Source organism: Terrapene carolina, unplaced genomic scaffold (genome assembly GCF_002925995.2).
Source record: "Terrapene carolina triunguis isolate 2854851 unplaced genomic scaffold, T_m_triunguis-2.0 Scaffold238, whole genome shotgun sequence".
Taxonomy (NCBI): Eukaryota; Metazoa; Chordata; order Testudines; family Emydidae; genus Terrapene; species Terrapene triunguis.
Window position 1 is genome coordinate 9,860,881 of NW_020664589.1, and position 16,142 is coordinate 9,877,022.

At 44.7% G+C, this 16,142-nt stretch overlaps 1 protein-coding gene across 2 annotated transcripts; it reads left to right on the plus strand.

Moving 5' to 3' along the window:
• The first annotated feature begins 2,529 nt into the window (after window positions 1-2,529).
• GTF3C5 (general transcription factor IIIC subunit 5) lies at window positions 2,530-15,340 on the plus strand. Of its 2 annotated transcripts, none has more exons than XM_024210393.2 (11): window positions 2,530-2,676; window positions 3,596-3,815; window positions 4,756-4,954; window positions 7,536-7,731; window positions 8,934-9,038; window positions 9,624-9,738; window positions 10,993-11,073; window positions 11,600-11,697; window positions 12,575-12,657; window positions 13,236-13,378; window positions 14,267-15,340. In XM_024210393.2, the coding sequence occupies exons 1-11, from the start codon at window positions 2,530-2,532 to the stop codon at window positions 14,416-14,418; spliced, it is 1,539 nt and encodes a 512-aa protein (XP_024066161.2). In that variant the 3' UTR covers window positions 14,419-15,340. The 2 variants fall into 2 exon arrangements, with proteins under 2 accessions (XP_024066161.2, XP_024066162.2); XM_024210394.2 differs by having other exon boundaries at window positions 2,543-2,619.
• The last annotated feature ends 802 nt before the right edge of the window (window positions 15,341-16,142 follow it).

Sequence of the window (16,142 nt, forward strand, 5' to 3'; positions counted from 1 at the left end):
CTCTTTTACTGGCTGTCACATCAACAGCATCTTTGGTATTCTTAGAGGACATACTCAGCCCTGGCATAAGTGGTTGCAGCTCCCACTGACCTGAAAGGATCAGAGTCATGGTCCACCCATGTGTTTTTCCTTCAAATGGAGTGAAAGCCACCATGCTAATAGATAGGGAGAGCTGGCATAAGAGTGAAGGATGGAAAAGTGGATAGGTGGCAAATACCAAACCTAGCCACAGGGCTGCAAGTTCTTCCATGTCTCCAGGTATCTGAATCAGTGCAGATGATGAGACTCCCCGGCAACTCTAGAGTATTTTATTTTTGAAAGATGTTAATTCTTTCTGAAATATTCACTTAAAAACAGGTGTCTCTATCATGGCGAACACTGAATTCCTATTGTGCTCACCCAGGTAATTATTGACATCTAAATCTTTTTCTAAATGATCACAACACCCTGTTGGATTAACAAACCATAGTGCTGCTGTCAGCTGAATTCTGTCCCAATGCGCCCCCTGCTGTAGGTCAGATGAATATCAGCAACAATTGTATGCAATGGTGTTGCCCTGTCGATCCCAGGATACTAGAGAGACAAGGTAGGTGAGGTAATAACTTTTATTGGAACCAACTTCTTTTGGTGAGAGAGACAAGCTTTCGAGCTTACACAGAGCTCTTCTTCAGCTCTGGGAAATCGACACAGAGCGTCACAGCTAAATACAGGGTGGAACAGATTGTTTAGCATGAGTAATTAACACGTATTTCTAGGGACCATTAACCTTGAACCCTACTTATGCTAAACAATCTGTTCCACCTCTTATTTAGCTGTGACATTCTGTGTACATTTCCCAGAGCTGAAGAAGAGCTCTGTGTAAGCTCGAAAGTTTGTCTCTCTCACCAACAGAAGTCGGCCCAGTAAAAGATATTACCTCACCCACCTTGCTTCTCTAATCGGCAACTATTGCAAGAACTCTTTCAATACATAATGTGTAATAGGAAATGATGATTGTTTTATTTATCAGTTGCAATGTTGCCAACTTGCACGATATCATCTTGAGTTTCACGATAATTAGTGTACTCCTTAAAGCCCCAGTTCCCAGAAACAAGGGACTATTTCAAATCTGAGCTTTCATTTAAAAAAAAAAAAGCCAGTTTCTAACCTTAATGGTTGCAGAGAAAAGCTTAGAAATGTGATTCTGGAATATCCTGAAAGCTCAAAACACAGAAAGTATATAAAAACAACTCCAAATTAATTATTTACTATAAATCTCATGATTTGTAAAATAATCTCATGATTTTGGGTGTCCTGATTCATGACTTTTGAACATTTGGTATCGGCTATACTACTTCCACCCTCTACCAAGGTTCTCTGGGTGTAGCACAAAACAATTAACTACAGCTGCAACAACAAAAAAGCAAACAATTAAAAAAACAACAAAATAAATGTAAGAAGTGTAAAACAACGAAACACTAGATATAAATTAAAATAGAACCGGCTTGATTCTGCTGTCATGTACATCTGTCTTATGTGTAACTCCACTCACTGCTGTGGAGTTACTTCTGATTTAAATCAGCAAAAACAGAGTAAAATCAGGCCCAATGATTCTATAAGAACATTTTTTTAAAATGATAGGTTCTATCTACCTGTGTACCTTAGGCTTTCTCCATAATTTACATCAGTACACCCCCCCCCCAAAAAACAACAACAACAACAACAAAACAACAGATATCCAGGTTCATTATCAATACTAAAAGGAAAACAAAGGAGGACAATGTGGTACAATAAATGGGGCACTGACCTGATAGCCAGAAGACACAGGTTCTGTTCTGTCCTCTACCATGGATCTGCTGTGTGACCTGGGGCAAGTTACTCCATTGCTCTGTGCCTCTTTCCCGCTCCTGGATCCTTGGCAAAGGAACTACACGGAAGGCTAGCCATGTTACTCAGTGCATCATTGGAAGGCACCCAGATACCGCAATAATAGGGATGGAATAAGAACCTGAATGGAAGAGCAGCGAGTAAGTTGTAAACTGTACAGGTTTGGGGGATGCCACACAAGGGCGTGGAGGCTACAGGCTGAGGTGCGCCTGTGGGAGCCGCACGCAGGACTTCAGGCAACGGGCTGAGGATTTGAGGGTGAAAGCAAGGGCACTGTGGGAGGGAAGCTAGTTAATGGTCTCAGAGCTGTGGAGAAGTGGAAGAGGCACAATGAAGGGGCTGGAGCAGGAGGACTCACACAAACCTGGTGGGGTGACGGGCTGATTTGGGTGGGAGCCACAGAAAGGCTGTCAGGCCTTGTTGGAGCCACAAAGCCCTTGGGAGAGGGGGCTGGGAAGCTATTGAATGTCAAGAGGCAGGCTGTTCAAGGGGGCGCTGTTCCCCCACCTCGCCCCCTCGCCGTCTGGCTGGGGACAGGTTGTTGTGACGGGAACCGTTCTTCCCCGGAACCTTGGCGCTGCAGCGGCTGGGGGAGCGCATTGGGGAGCGGACCCCGAGGGGGTCGCAGAATCAGGCGGCGGAGGCGCGGCCGGGCGGGGGGAGATGGCGGCCGGGGCAGGCGGGGAGCAGGGCTCGGCCGTGCTGGAGCTGCCTCGCGGCCCGCGGCTGGTGTGCGTGGAGTACCCGGGCCTGGTGCGCGACGTGGGCAAGATGCTGCAGACTCTGGGAGGAGAAGAGGGGGTGTCCCGGGTAAGGGAGCCCCCGGGGGAGGGCGAGCTCCGGGTAACCAGGCTTCCTGGGGGGGAGGGGGCTTTCCTGGCTGGTTGCAGGCGGGTTTCCTGGGTACGGGTCATCTGGGGTAAAGTGGGGATGGATCTAAGGGCTTCCCGGGGGAGGGATTGTCCCAGTAAATCCCAGGGAGGGGGTTGGGGTGCGCTGGGGAGCGGGGTGTTCTTGGTAAGAGTTATCTGGGTTCCAGTGAGAAGGGCCTAGGATTTCTTAGAAGGTGGGAGGTGTCCTGGTTAAAGGGACCTCAAGAGGAAGGAGAATGGGGGCTATCCAAGGGAAGCAGAGGGAGATGTTAACTTCGGGGGGGGGCGGTGAAGGTGTCTGTCGTGGATAAAGGGAGCCCTGAGAAGAGGGAGGTTGCCTAGGGAGGTTGTGGAATCTCCATCTCTGGAGATATTTAAGAGTAGGTTAGATAAATGTCTATCAGGGATGGTCTAGACAGTATTTGGTCCTGCCATGCAGGCAGGGGACTGGACTCGATGACCTCTCGAGGTCCCTTCCAGTCCTAGAATCTATGAATCTATGAGTCTAGAGTTCTGAGTAAGGGTGGATGATCCAGTTCAGCGAGCTCTCTTGCTGTGGGTGATCCCATAAGGTGTGTGTTGGGATTAGAGTGGGGCTCAGCTAGGGGTACTAGATAGACTGTAATTGGAGGGAAATGCCCTAAATAAGAGGGTGAGAATCTGTGGTTCTCTGGGGTAAAGAGACTTGCTCTGGGCTGGTGCCCCATGGAAAGGAGGTGATGGTCACTAAGGGAAGATAGGGATAGCATTTTGGTTTCAAGGTGGATGGGGAGGGCATGATGCAGAGGAAAATTTAGTTGGCTTTTTTGGAGGGACAAATTTGATGTTGAAAAGTGCTTATGCTCCTGGTAATGTAGATATATGCCGACCCTGGAAAAAGGCTCGAGTTGTACTTCCGCCCCAAGGATCCCTACTGCCATCCTGTGTGTGCCAACCGCTTTCCTACCTCCTCCATGCTGTTCAAGGTAAAGAGGAAGATCAGAAGGAAGCAGGTGGAAGCTGAAGGAGAAACCCAACAGGAAGTCAAGTTTGAAATGGAAGTTCTTGGGGTTGTCTCCACTGTTTACAAATTTCAAGGTAGTAATTTGATCTGCCTATGTGTGTGGAGTAGTGACTAGCAGTTCTGGTGGGAAAAGGGCAGTGCTCCCTCTTGCTTGAGTCCAACAAACAGTGTGTTCAGAAAACCCTGCATGTCAGCCGTACAACATTGGTATCTAGGGAACTCAATGTGTGACCTGGATTTGATACCATCCCCCTTCTGTATTGTGACTTAATAACACGTCCTCTGTGGTGCTGTATTAGGTTATACTATAATCCAACATGTTTTATAATGGATGCACCTATACAGGATAAAGGGGAAAAGTTGTATTTTCATGGACAGTAATGTATTATTGTTTTTAACCTTTAGTTAACTGCTTGGCAGGTGTTTAAGATAAGGAAATATAAAGTATTATGCTTAAAAAATGAAAGTAGGACAAGGCTTCCAGAGTGCTTTTATGAATGCACTATCACCAGGGTGCTGCTTCCCGTATGTGAATTAACACCTAGCCGAGGAATCGGCAACCTTTGGCATGCAGCCCGTCAGGGAAATCTGCTGGTGGGCCGGGACAGTTTGTTTACCTGCAGTGTCCATAGGTTCGTCTGATTGCAGCTCCCACTGTCCACGGTTTGCCGTTCCAGGAAAATGGGGGGCTGCGGGAAGCGGCGCAGGCCGAGGGATGTGCTGGCCACCACTTCCCGCAGCCCCCATTGGCCTGGAACAGCGAACCGCGGCCAGTGGGAGCTGCAATTGGCTAAACCTGCAGACGCTGCAGATAAACAAATCGTCCCAGCCTGCCAGCGGATTTCCCTGACGAGCCGCGTGCCAAAGGTTGCTGATTCCTGACCTAGCCCATTTAACTCATTGCAGGAAACAGCATCTTCCCAGAGGTGTCTGAGGAAAGGAGAACTGGGTATTGTGCAGCATATTATTGTCTCTGATACACACCTTTTTATCTTGACTTTTCCTTCCTCATAGGAATGTCTGATTTCCAGTACTTGGCAATGCATTCTGGACCTGAGAGCAAACAGATCTCTATGTATGACAAGATCTTGATGCTCAAACCAGAAAAGGAGGAATTCTTCAATAGGGAATTACCCCTCTACATCCCCCCACCTATTTTTTCACGTCTGGATACCCCTATAGACTATTTCTATCGGCCAGATGTACAACACCGGTCAGTGCCTTTTCTTGTGATGTAGTAAATAGTTACATTGTCTCTTGAATGAATAGATAATAGAAACCTTTTACTGGGCCAGCATATCACTTATAAAATCTGAATTTTCAAGTTCACTGGGAGGATATCCCTGCTTCATTACCTGAAGAAACCTCTCGTAGTATAACTGACATGGTTCGGTAGTAAAGGATCTTTCAAAATGGCCTATAAGAAAAATTGAAGGGGTTAGATGATCTTGGGGGTCATGTTGTTTGTATCAGGCAGTGATCATGACCAAAGCATAGGATGCTTAGTTGCTTAGTTGGGGCTTGTGGCCTATTAAGTTGTTTCTGGTTTGAGTTTCGTGGACTTCCTTTGAATTTGGAAAAAAAATGCCATTGTCACAGAGATTTAAAAAAAAAAAAGGAAGAAATGGGTAGAAAGTATACTGTGGGGAAGTAATCCTGCACTAGCCTACTGGGGATTGAACAAAGGAGCCCCGTGGAGAAACCTTGCACTGTGTAAGAGAAAGCCATTGATGGGATCATGTTTTGGGAAATAGCACTGGTGGATAGCACTGCAATCTCGCCTCACTTTGCTTTCAGGCAGTCTTAAAACAAACATCAAGAATAGTCTGCAATATCCTAGAGAATTGTATGTAATTGTGGTTCTTACTGGAAAAGTATTAATGTGATTTCAAATCTTATTGTGGCAGAGGACTTCCATCTTGTGGCATTCAAGGTTTTGAGAAAAAGGAAGGATAGCCTCATAGTCAAGGTTGTGGACTATGACTCCAGAGACCTGGGTTAATTTCTCACTCTGGCACAGACATCCTGTGAGATCTGAGCAAATCACTTGTCTGTGTGTTTCAGTTTCCAATCTGTAAAAGGGGGATAATAGCACTTCCCTACTTCACAGATGTTTGTGAGGAAAAATACATTACCAACTGTGAGGTGCTCTGTCACTACATTGATGAATGCCGTATAAGTACCTTAGATAGGTTTTTCCCTCAGAACTATAAAGAGTTATGATCTCACCCAGGTTTACATTTTCCATCCCGTGCATTCTCTTCCCTAAAAGCCTTCTGTCCACTTTAAACGCAAACTAAAACTATAACAAAAGAAATCTTGTAGGGTTTTTGTTTGTTTGTTTGTTTTAAATTTCCACTCTTCTCCCACTGTTGAGATGCAGCTTGAGACGATTTGGCAGCTTCTTTCTCTCTCTTCCCCACCATAGAAATCTTGGTGGGTGAACTGAGAAATCCCATTTTAATAGCTGCTTTAAAGCTTTTTGTTTCATCAAGCACCCTTGGAGGGCTCCCAAATGAAACTTTGGGTTGAAGGTCTGTTGCATCTAGACACGAGACAAAATTCCCACTTCTCCCACTCCTAGGACTGGGAGTTGGACACTGCATGGTAATGTGAAGTTGTACCGGTTAGGCCTTTTGGCTGGCTTCCATGTGTTTCCAGTGGACTGGAGGTTGATGGAGAGTGGTGCAAGTGCACATGCCAAGTGTTGCTGAGGTGGCATTCACTGGAACTGTTTGCTTCTGTTACTTTGTTTGTTTTGCCATCAATAAAAATGAAATCTGTGATGTCTCCCACAAGAAACAGCTTTATTTTTCTCACTGTTGTCCTTCATTTGAGCTAAAAAGTGCAAATAAATATGATCGGACTCCGGATTGCATTTTTAACTGCTCCATTGCCTCACCTCTCTGTTTCTCTGTACTCTTGATGACTGTAGCAATGGGAACATAGAGTAGAGACCCGTGGAAGCTAAGCCTGCCTTTGTGGATTGAAAATTCTGATTGAGTGACTAACTCAATGTAATGCAGAGGTCCCCAAACTATGGGGCATGCACCCCTGGGGGGCGTGGAGGAACATTCAGGGGGCACAGCAGGCTCGTGCAGCCCCCATGGGGGGGAGCGGGTAAGGAGTGCCACCCAGCCCCGCCCCGCCCCCAGCTCTGCTCCGGTCCTGCCCCCAGCTGCGGCCCCGGCTCCTGGCCCCACACCTGGCCCTGTCCCCAGCCTCAGTGTGGCTCTGCACCGTGGCTCCATTCCCACCCCCAGCCACGGCCCCTGGTTGTGGCTTTGTTCCCAGCCCCAGCCTCGGTCCCCTGACTCTTTCTGCATTCCCCCCCGCCTCCCCCAAGCCGCGGCCCCACTCCTGGCTCGGGGGGAGGGGGGGGCGCAGACCCTCAAAAGTTTGGGGACCACTGGTGTAAGGTTTGTTTCAGTTAAAATAAGTACATGGAAGCTCTGTCCTAGGGGTATTGGACATGGATCATAGTTTTCTCATTGGAAAAGTGATTCTCAACTTTTTCACTCTGGACCACGCCATAAGGGAGTCTTTAATGGTGACCTGGCTTGGACTACCCAAATCCACATTTACTTGGGGCCCAAATATCTTCCTACCCTAGATCTTGAGAGGCAAAGGGCTAGTTCAGAAACCTAGTTCAGCAATTCTACCTAATGTCATTCCCCAGCACCAGTTTTTCTAAGACCAGAAAATAAACTTAATTTCCACGTTTCAGTGGAAGCCACTAAGTGTAAAAGAGAAGGAGGAAGAAAGTATGACAAATACTTCGCATTGCTTCTTAGGGAGGGCTACAACAATCCCCAGGTGTCTTGTGAGAACCTGATCGGCCTCAGCAGGGCCCGTCGACCACACAATGCCATCTTTGTGAACTTCGATGATGATGACATCCCGACTAAGCCGCTAGAGCCTGCAGTGCAGACCTGGAAGAAAGTGTGCACCAATCCTGTGGATAAAAAAGTGGAGGAAGAGCTGAGAAAGGTACAGGCCAAATCGCGGGGGGAAGGGACTGGGCCAAAAGCAACTCCAGTGCACAGTGTGTGGGAGAAACTTCACAGGCTGCCTTCAGTGAATTTTTTGGCTTCCCGGAAAATTGCTGTCTACAAGGATTTATTTTATAGATCTGTGTTTAACATTATTTACAGGCCTCCACAAAGGATTCTCAAGACTGATCAAGGTGCCGTATTATAAATGTGATGGTGAATGATACAGTGTGGTCTGATCATTAGAGCAGGGAACTGAAAGCCAGAACTCATGGGTTCTGTTTCTGCCTCATATGTGCTGTGTAATTTTGTCAGTGTTTTATCCCCCTCTCTGTTTCTTGATTTGTAAAATGGGAATGATAACATGGACGTACCTGGTTATAATATTAAATGTTTGCCAAGTACTTGGAAATCTTGAGGTGTAAGGTGCTACAGAAATATTAGATCCCCAGGATGCTTACAGTTCTCATTGCCAAGAGTTTTAGGGTTCTTCATGGTTTTATGAAAATTCTATTGGAGGCAGAAGTAAATACACTGAAGGATAGGGCATGGCTTAAACCATCAAGGAGAAGCTATAGTTATTCTAAGTTATTTGAAACCTGAACAGCCAGGTGGTACATCCATTACTGTCTTCCACTTCCCCACGTATTTTAAACTTTGAGTTAATTAAGTGATCATAAATGTGAGATGTATGGAATAAAAGTTTGTCAGGAGCAACTCTGTTAAAGGCAGTGGATGTCATGTGTCTGAAACTCTACCCATAGTTCTGAAAATGTATCCTTTTCGTGTGGGCATATATTGTGAAACCATATCTTTCAGTTTGCCTGAGCCTGACCAGCTCTCAGGCCATTCAGGAGCAGATCCCATTTATTGTACTGAATTTTCTGGTGTGTTTTTGTTGATGGGACAGGTCACTGCCTAGGGACTAAGCTGAGACCACTGTTCATTGTGTGTGCTACCCAAGTCAGTATTTGAGCCTGTCTCTTTAGAGATGAAAGGCAAGCTTGTTCCCTCACTGTGCCAACATCCCTTAAATAAGGCCTATTTTTACCTTTCTCTCCATTGCCATCATGCTGCGCTGTAGAAATGTTGCTGACAGCTTTTAGTCTGTGCCAGAGGCTATAATAAAAAGCAGATTCCAATTAGGAAATCAAAATTGGCATTAGTAACCCTTACTCTCCACTTTGTGCGTTTCTTTAGCTGTTTGAGATTCGTCCCGTCTGGTCTCGGAATGCTGTAAAGGCCAATATCAGTGTCCATCCGGACAAGCTTAAACTTCTGCTACCGTATTTGGCCTATTATATGGTGAGTTTCTTTGTATACCTGCTGTGAAGCTTGTTCTTATTTGAGTCAGGCTTGGGGGCAAAGGGATGAGAGGACCAGCTGGATGTCTATGGACAATTCCTAGTTATCTACTGTTCAGATTCCACTGTCTGGTACCCAGAGCTTTGCATTAAATATCCTTAAGGAGGAGTTTCAACCTTTTTTGGGAGGGGAGGAGAGAGGAGGAAAATCTTGCTTCCAAATGGAACCCACACATAGTTGCCAATTAAAGCAATGAGCGATGCAGTGGCTTTGTGCTTTTATTGGTTCTGGTCTGCCTTGCAGTTATAGTAACAAATGGTCAAATTGACTGTCCATCTGGAAATGCTAGCAGGAGCCTTCAAAAAATAGTTTGCTGTGAGCTTTGGACTTCATTTCTGAAATCACAAATATTTGCAGCATGTAGCCTTCCTTTGCCCAAGGTTAGATGTGAAATGAATGTGTTGGAAGGGGGAAAAGAGGGAGGGAGAATCTGTAAAATAAATAGTTTGGGGAAACACTGTAGTGCTCATTAATACTCTGCATCTCTGTACTGTCCCTTGTAACCATCATACTGTGTCCGTGCAGCTCACAGGACCCTGGAGAAGCCTGTGGGTTCGATATGGGTATGACCCCAGGAAACATCCCGAAGCAAAGATTTATCAAGTCCTGGACTTCAGAATTCGCTGTGGAATGAAATATGGTAAAATGGCCCAAGCAAGACAGACTCTCTCTCTGTCTCCTAGTCAGTCTGTCTCTGCAGCTCTTCTGTCATCTCTTTCCATTTGTTTTTAAACCCTCAGAGCCTCTTTCCTCAAGCTTTTTGTTTGAAGGAAGGTGCAGGAGAGGAGGCCATATCGGTCATTGTTTCCTTCCCTAGAATCTATGGGGGCATCCAATAACCCAAGTTAGAGGAGCAGAAGGGACTTTTATTTGGCCACTGGGCATATTCCAGGCCTAACAAAAAGCTACTCAACTTCCTTCCTCCATATGTTCAAAACACAAATGCACCTCAATGGGATATCTTGCTATCTTCCCTCTCACTCCAGGATTGTTACAATTTCAGAAGGGGAGGGATATTTAAAATGCCACCAAAGGGTTCATTTCTTTGTCATTTCTTCCATTTCCAGAAGGGACAAATTGGGTGACTGTTACAAGGATGACTTGTCCATCTGGCCAACTAATGCTGGAGAAGCAATTTCTTTTAAAACAAAACAACAAAAGATTTAGTGCCACCAGCTGGGAAAGCACATAAGCCTTGTGCAAAATGGAGGAATGTGCATTATGAACTCAAGAATGCATCTGCCTCTTACCCGTTCTCATCGGCCCTGCAAAAAAAAATCCCATAGTACCCTATCAGATGCTATAGACTACACAGTGAGGATTTATGATTTTTTACCTTATGCCATTGCATGAGTTTTTGGTTTATGCCATTGTAACACATCTGGGGTGTGTTGTTTTTACCAATTCATTTGGCCTATTTAAGTTTAGTGCAGTGCTCAGCTCTGTACAAAACACCTCATTATATTGCTTTTTGGTACATTAGTTTCATACGTTCCCTGCCATAGTTTTAGATCTGAGATGTAAATTTAGGTCTCTCTTTTTGTGTGGGGGGGGTTTCAATACAATAATGATAGTGCCTGTTCTTCAAGGATCTCAGAGCTCTTCACAAACTACTAAATCTCTACGTATTATTAACCCTATTTTACAGAGGGGGAAATTGAGGTTAAATGACCATGCAGTAAGTCAGTGACAGGGCACATCTTCCCACCTTTTCATGTTAAATAGCTTTATTTCCCTGATCTTTCTCTCTCTCTCTCTGTCCCATCAAAATCAACACATGCTATTGGTTGGCTCTCCTTTCAAACCCCAATCCAATACCCCCTGTTATAAAAGCTGGAATATTCTACGAGATGCTGGTCTCTGTTCAAAGACTGTTTTCTTTCTTGGCCTCCAGGTTACGCCCCTAGCGACATGCCCGTGAAAGCAAAACGCAGCACATACAATTACAGTCTGCCCATCACTATCAAAAAACCAGGTATGCTGAACAGGCAAAGGGGTTGAAAAGGGTGCGCACAGCTTAACTTGGCTTCTTCATTTCATCCGTTTGTTGCTGTTGATGGGTGAATAACACAGTGCAGCTTATTTCAGTTGATTATTGGGGTTTCCTTTATCTCAGATCGCGATATGTATGTCGTATTAAAACCTATGGAAGTGTTGCCCTTTGAGGGATGTCTTAACACATGCCTGGCTGATGGAGCCAGGGGTAATAATGGGAGGTGAGAGATCAGAAATTAGAAAGGAGTCTAGTTGAATGAGGCCATATCAGAAATACTTCCCAGCAGCTGCAGAAATGGTCTGCCTGCCAATATAGCTGCCAAAAAACGGGGTAGAGGGAATGGAGGAATGAAAAATGAACATTTACAGTAACATTTGCTATGCTGGCTATTTTTCTGCTGCCAACGAAGTTGAAGTGAAGTAGAGAAGCCGCTAAAATCCTATACTATGCCATGAAGTGCAAAATATTGTGCAGTTCAGAAATCTTCTTCCTTTATGTCTTTCAGTAAGTCACACAGTCAGTGTACAGGACCTAAAACATGGGCTGGACACATCGAGTACATCCAGGGCAAAAAAACCTGCTTCCAGCAGGTACAAACTTAAAGTAGGTATTACTCCCTCCTACCAAGAGCTTGGAATGGTATAATAGGAGGGGGATCTGTTATGGTTTGTCACTCTTTTGGGGGCAGTGTTGACTCAGATGGACTGTGGACATTGATACAGATTTTACTTGGAGCTGCAAGTGACTAGCTAAAAAGAACTCTCCGTAAGCCTGAAAGCTTCTCTCTCTCACCAACAGAAGTTGGTCCAGTAAAAGATATTACCTCTCTAGCTATCCTTATGGTATACTGGGTTTACCTGGAAAGCCAGTATTCATCCACATCACTGCAAAGTTTGCTGTTGTTTTTATGTCTTTTCTAAGTATGGAAAGTCATACATTCAGCCCTTTGCTTGAATGTGACTTACATTGCATTTCAGGAAGCAGATTGTGGAGTGCTATGAATAGCAAAGTCTTAGGCCCATTATGGTGCATTTTCAGATTGCTCTGTAGAATCCAGTAAAGCAAAGGAAATAAGGAAACAGGATAGTCTATACTTTCGCCATTCTCCATTTTCCTGTCATGGCAATTCCCCCCCCACTGTTTTGAAGTAACAAAGTATGAGTGATCGTGTAACTGTTAATAGGTGTGAATGCTTTTCTCCACAGAACTTTGCTGTGTTAGTTCTGATTGCTGTGGCCGGCAGGTTGCAGTGCAATTCTGTTGCATCCATACTCTGACTTTGTCCTCGACTGCACACAGACTCGCGCTCTCTCACACTCTTCCTGTCAGGGAACTGAACTCCTATAGGAAATGCCTGGATCCTGAAATAGCTCTTAAGGAAGGATCTCTACTGTGTGGATATGCTGTACTGTTGCCCCATGTCTTGGGTGTGGAAATGATTTGCAATGCCCATTGAATCTTTGGCTTTGTTTCCTGCTAGGACTCCATCTATATCTTCCAGGAAGGAGGTCTGCCTCCATATCGACAGATGTTCTATCAGCTCTGTGACTTGAACGTGGACAGGTACTGCACCTGGATAGCTGGATCTTTTGACCAAGGGAGATTTTGCAGATGCTCAGATGATTGATTGCAAAAGCTGCCGTTTGTACCCAACCTCCTATCTTTCTCCTTGACCCTGATACTTAGGAGATTCCTAGTTTCTCAACAGACAGACTGTATGTACATTCGAAATTCCTTCCTAGTAAAGTTGTATGAGCTACCAAAATATACTTTCCCAACATGTGTTTTGGGAAACCATTGAAATCAACGGGAAAAGTCCTATTGACTTCAACAGGAGTAGGTTAGGCCTTACTCCCGTTGGATAAATATTTAACCCGCAGAAGGGAAAACAAATTGTCACATAATTCTGGGGAAATGCATTGTTACTTTATTTTTAAACCTATAGGGGTATATGTGTGTACATGAAAATCCAAACTAAACACTTAATGTAACCAACAACTCGCCATCACATTTAGAAAAGCACATTTTACAGTCTTATCATTCCCCTCTGCATTCATAAGCTGCTTATAATGTTACAGAGGGATAGGGAAGGATTCAGATCTGGTTGCAGGAGGCTGACTCTCTTCTTGCCTGCTATTTAGCTTACAGAAAATCATCCATCGGAATGATGGCATGGAGACAGAATGCACAGAACGGGATGGATGGTGCCTTCAAAAGACCAGTGATGATCTGAGGGATACCATGTCTCTGATGATAAAGCAGATCATCAGATCCACAAGACCCGGTAAGGATGGCTCTGGGGTTTTGAGCATTGGAGGGTATGTTATAAAAAACAGTTCCAGACACTATGGGGCATGTTGTTAGGAGCAGTTGAGTCACAGTGTTGCACTTTGCAGTGGAGCAATGAACTTGTCTGTTCATTTCCTGCTGTAGATCCCCTTCTATTGTGGTAGGAGACTCAGTCTGCCTGGTTAGATGTAGGTGCTAGATCCCCTGGTTCTTCACATGCAATGTTATTGTGATGTCATCAACCTGGATACCTGCAGGACACCTGCTCTTCTTAAAGCAGCACTTGTTAGGCCATTGGAAAAAGACCTAAAACTCTGTGGGACTGGGGAAAATGTAACTAGATTTTGCCACTTGAACACCAGCAAAGTGATTGGAGGCATGTGAGTATGAAATAGTTGGGGGTAAGAACCTCTCAGCTTTGCCTGCCCAATGGCATAGTTTCTAGGTTTTAAATGTCTTCGTTCCATGATGCTCTTGCTCATGTTTTTATGGTTGTTCAAATTGGTGGCATCTGGATCTTTTCATTAATGTGTTTAATTTAATAGCATACTGTAATAGAGCAAGGACAGGAGAGGAAATTCTCTTGTCATGGTCCTGGGCCAAACCAATATCCCAAGGAATTAGGTTAGCCTCAGTTGGAATGAGATGCACGATCGCTCTAAATGCAAAACCTCCTGGCCTTGTTCTGTTAGAATTCCTGGCACAGGAAAACTGCTTTTGTTTGATTTTTGATTTGGTTTCATTAAGGTGCCTGACTGTAACTATGATCTGCACTTTTACATCTTCTGGCAGGCTCTGTTAATCTTATCTGCAAACACATCCTCGGTTTTAGTGAGGAGGGAAGTAATGTTGACATCTTTTCTTCTCTCTCTTTCTGACTAAGCTCTGTTTTCGAGTACGTCGAACGCTGAAGATGACAAAGAACAGCTGACGTACGACTCTGGGGAGGAGGAGGAGGAGGATGAAGAGGAGGACTTCAAGCCTTCTGATGGGAGCGAGAATGAAATGGAAACAGAGATCCTGGACTATGTGTGACACAGTGAGCGAGCAGGATGAGGCTGCATGGGACTTGAGCCCTGGGGGATATGGAATCATGACCAGGCTTTCGGGAAGATGCTAACCAGACACATGGCACTGGATATGGTGCTAGCAGTTGTGCTAAGTGCTCTGAAGGAGCAGGCGCTAAAGATCACGTTTTCACAGTGTTGGTGTGACAGGCATTTGTAAAGATGCCATTGTGGGGATGCTGGCCCATTGCCAATCCCAGGCAACATGCATGGCCGGCATTTACTGTGGCCGTTTTTCTGGTCAGAGTGGAGCTAGATGGGATTTCACTTGCTTTGGTTCTCTTGGCCATTAGATTGTGTTTAATTTCCCTTCCCGCCCTGCGCTTACAAACTGCAACATCTGCTCCCATCATCAAAGGGATCTATACTTCCCTTTGAGACAATATAGGTGTTCCTACGACAGCCACTGTGAGGGAATGTTAGTGAACTGTCTCCTCTTACCAGAAATTGAGAGTCTCTTCATCCTTGCTAGCTCAGATATGTCAGAGACTTCAACAAGTGCTGAATCCAACCCAGATCACAGGTGTTCCACTGGCCTCTTGAGTCCAAAGTGTTAACCTTTAATTAGAACCATTCAGGGAATGTGTGGAGGTCACACAATTCTAAACCTGGCTTCTGGATCAGTGGGAAAAACTTCAAACAAAATTAATTCTGTATCGAGAACTGCACGAACAAGGTCATTGCTGATTCTTAATCGAGAGGCTCTGTAGAGTGTCATTCTGGCTGGCTTAAATCAAATGTGGAGTCTATCCAATGGGACATGTGCAGGTATCTGTAATAATTTTGTATATGCATGAGAAGCAAACAATTTCTCTCGGGGAAAGTCCAGCTCCCCATGAAACATAACGCCTTGTCTATTTTTCTAATAAAACTCTTCCTTTTTCCAGTAACACATTCATTCATGGATTTCTGTGTAGATATACATAGTACAGCCAATATCCCCAAAATGATTTTGAGTCAACAGAAACATTTTGGTAAACTGGACATTCATTAGGTAAGTGATTCTGATTTGAGAATTTTAACTAAGAATTGGATTAAAAGAGTTCATCTAAACTGACTTTTACTTGGTGGTCAGATATAAACTGAGACAAAGATCCAGGTCAGACTGGTAATTCACTTGAAGTAAGGAGAAAAACCTGAACTGGATTTCTGTGTTTGTTCTTCCCCGTAAAATGCACTGATTGGGTTCACATCCTCAGCTCGACGGGTAAAGGCAAGAGAGAAGTTCAGGAAGGCACTCCATACCTCGCAGTTGCCTTTTGCTCTTCTGAGTGGGAATAAAATATTCTTTGTACATTGACTGCATCTTCTGCATTCAGTCAGCTTGAGAAGTTGGAAAGAAAAGCAGTAGGAAGGAACTCAAATTAGAAGAGACTTCCATGGCAGTGAGTAATTCACTTCTCCATGATGATGTATGTGGTCCCTGCCAGGCAATGTACTCCCACAACTTTGCAGTCATCAGCCAGCTTTTGATTCTGCTCATCAAGAGAGAGTGCGGGAGACAGAAACACAAAGCTTCAGATGCTTGGAGGCTGGGACCTCTAGCCATGAACATGCTGTTGCTTGCTGAATTTCTGGCATTCTATCAGAGAAATTAAAGAACTCTTGGGACCTACTGAGTCTTATATTCTCCAATCCCCAATCAGTGCAAGATTGTTGCCTGCCTGCTAATGCATGGTTTAGCCTAACTTT

Excerpts from the sequence above, each read along its gene's own strand:
- GTF3C5 (XM_024210393.2), top strand. The coding sequence starts at position 2,530 with ATGGCGGCCGGGGCAGGCGGGGAGCAGGGCTCGGCCGTGCTGGAGCTG. Across the intron at positions 9,039-9,623 it reads CGTATTTGGCCTATTATATG|CTCACAGGACCCTGGAGAAG; the intron begins GTGAGTTTCTTT and ends GTGTCCGTGCAG. Across the intron at positions 9,739-10,992 it reads TCGCTGTGGAATGAAATATG|GTTACGCCCCTAGCGACATG; the intron begins GTAAAATGGCCC and ends CTTGGCCTCCAG.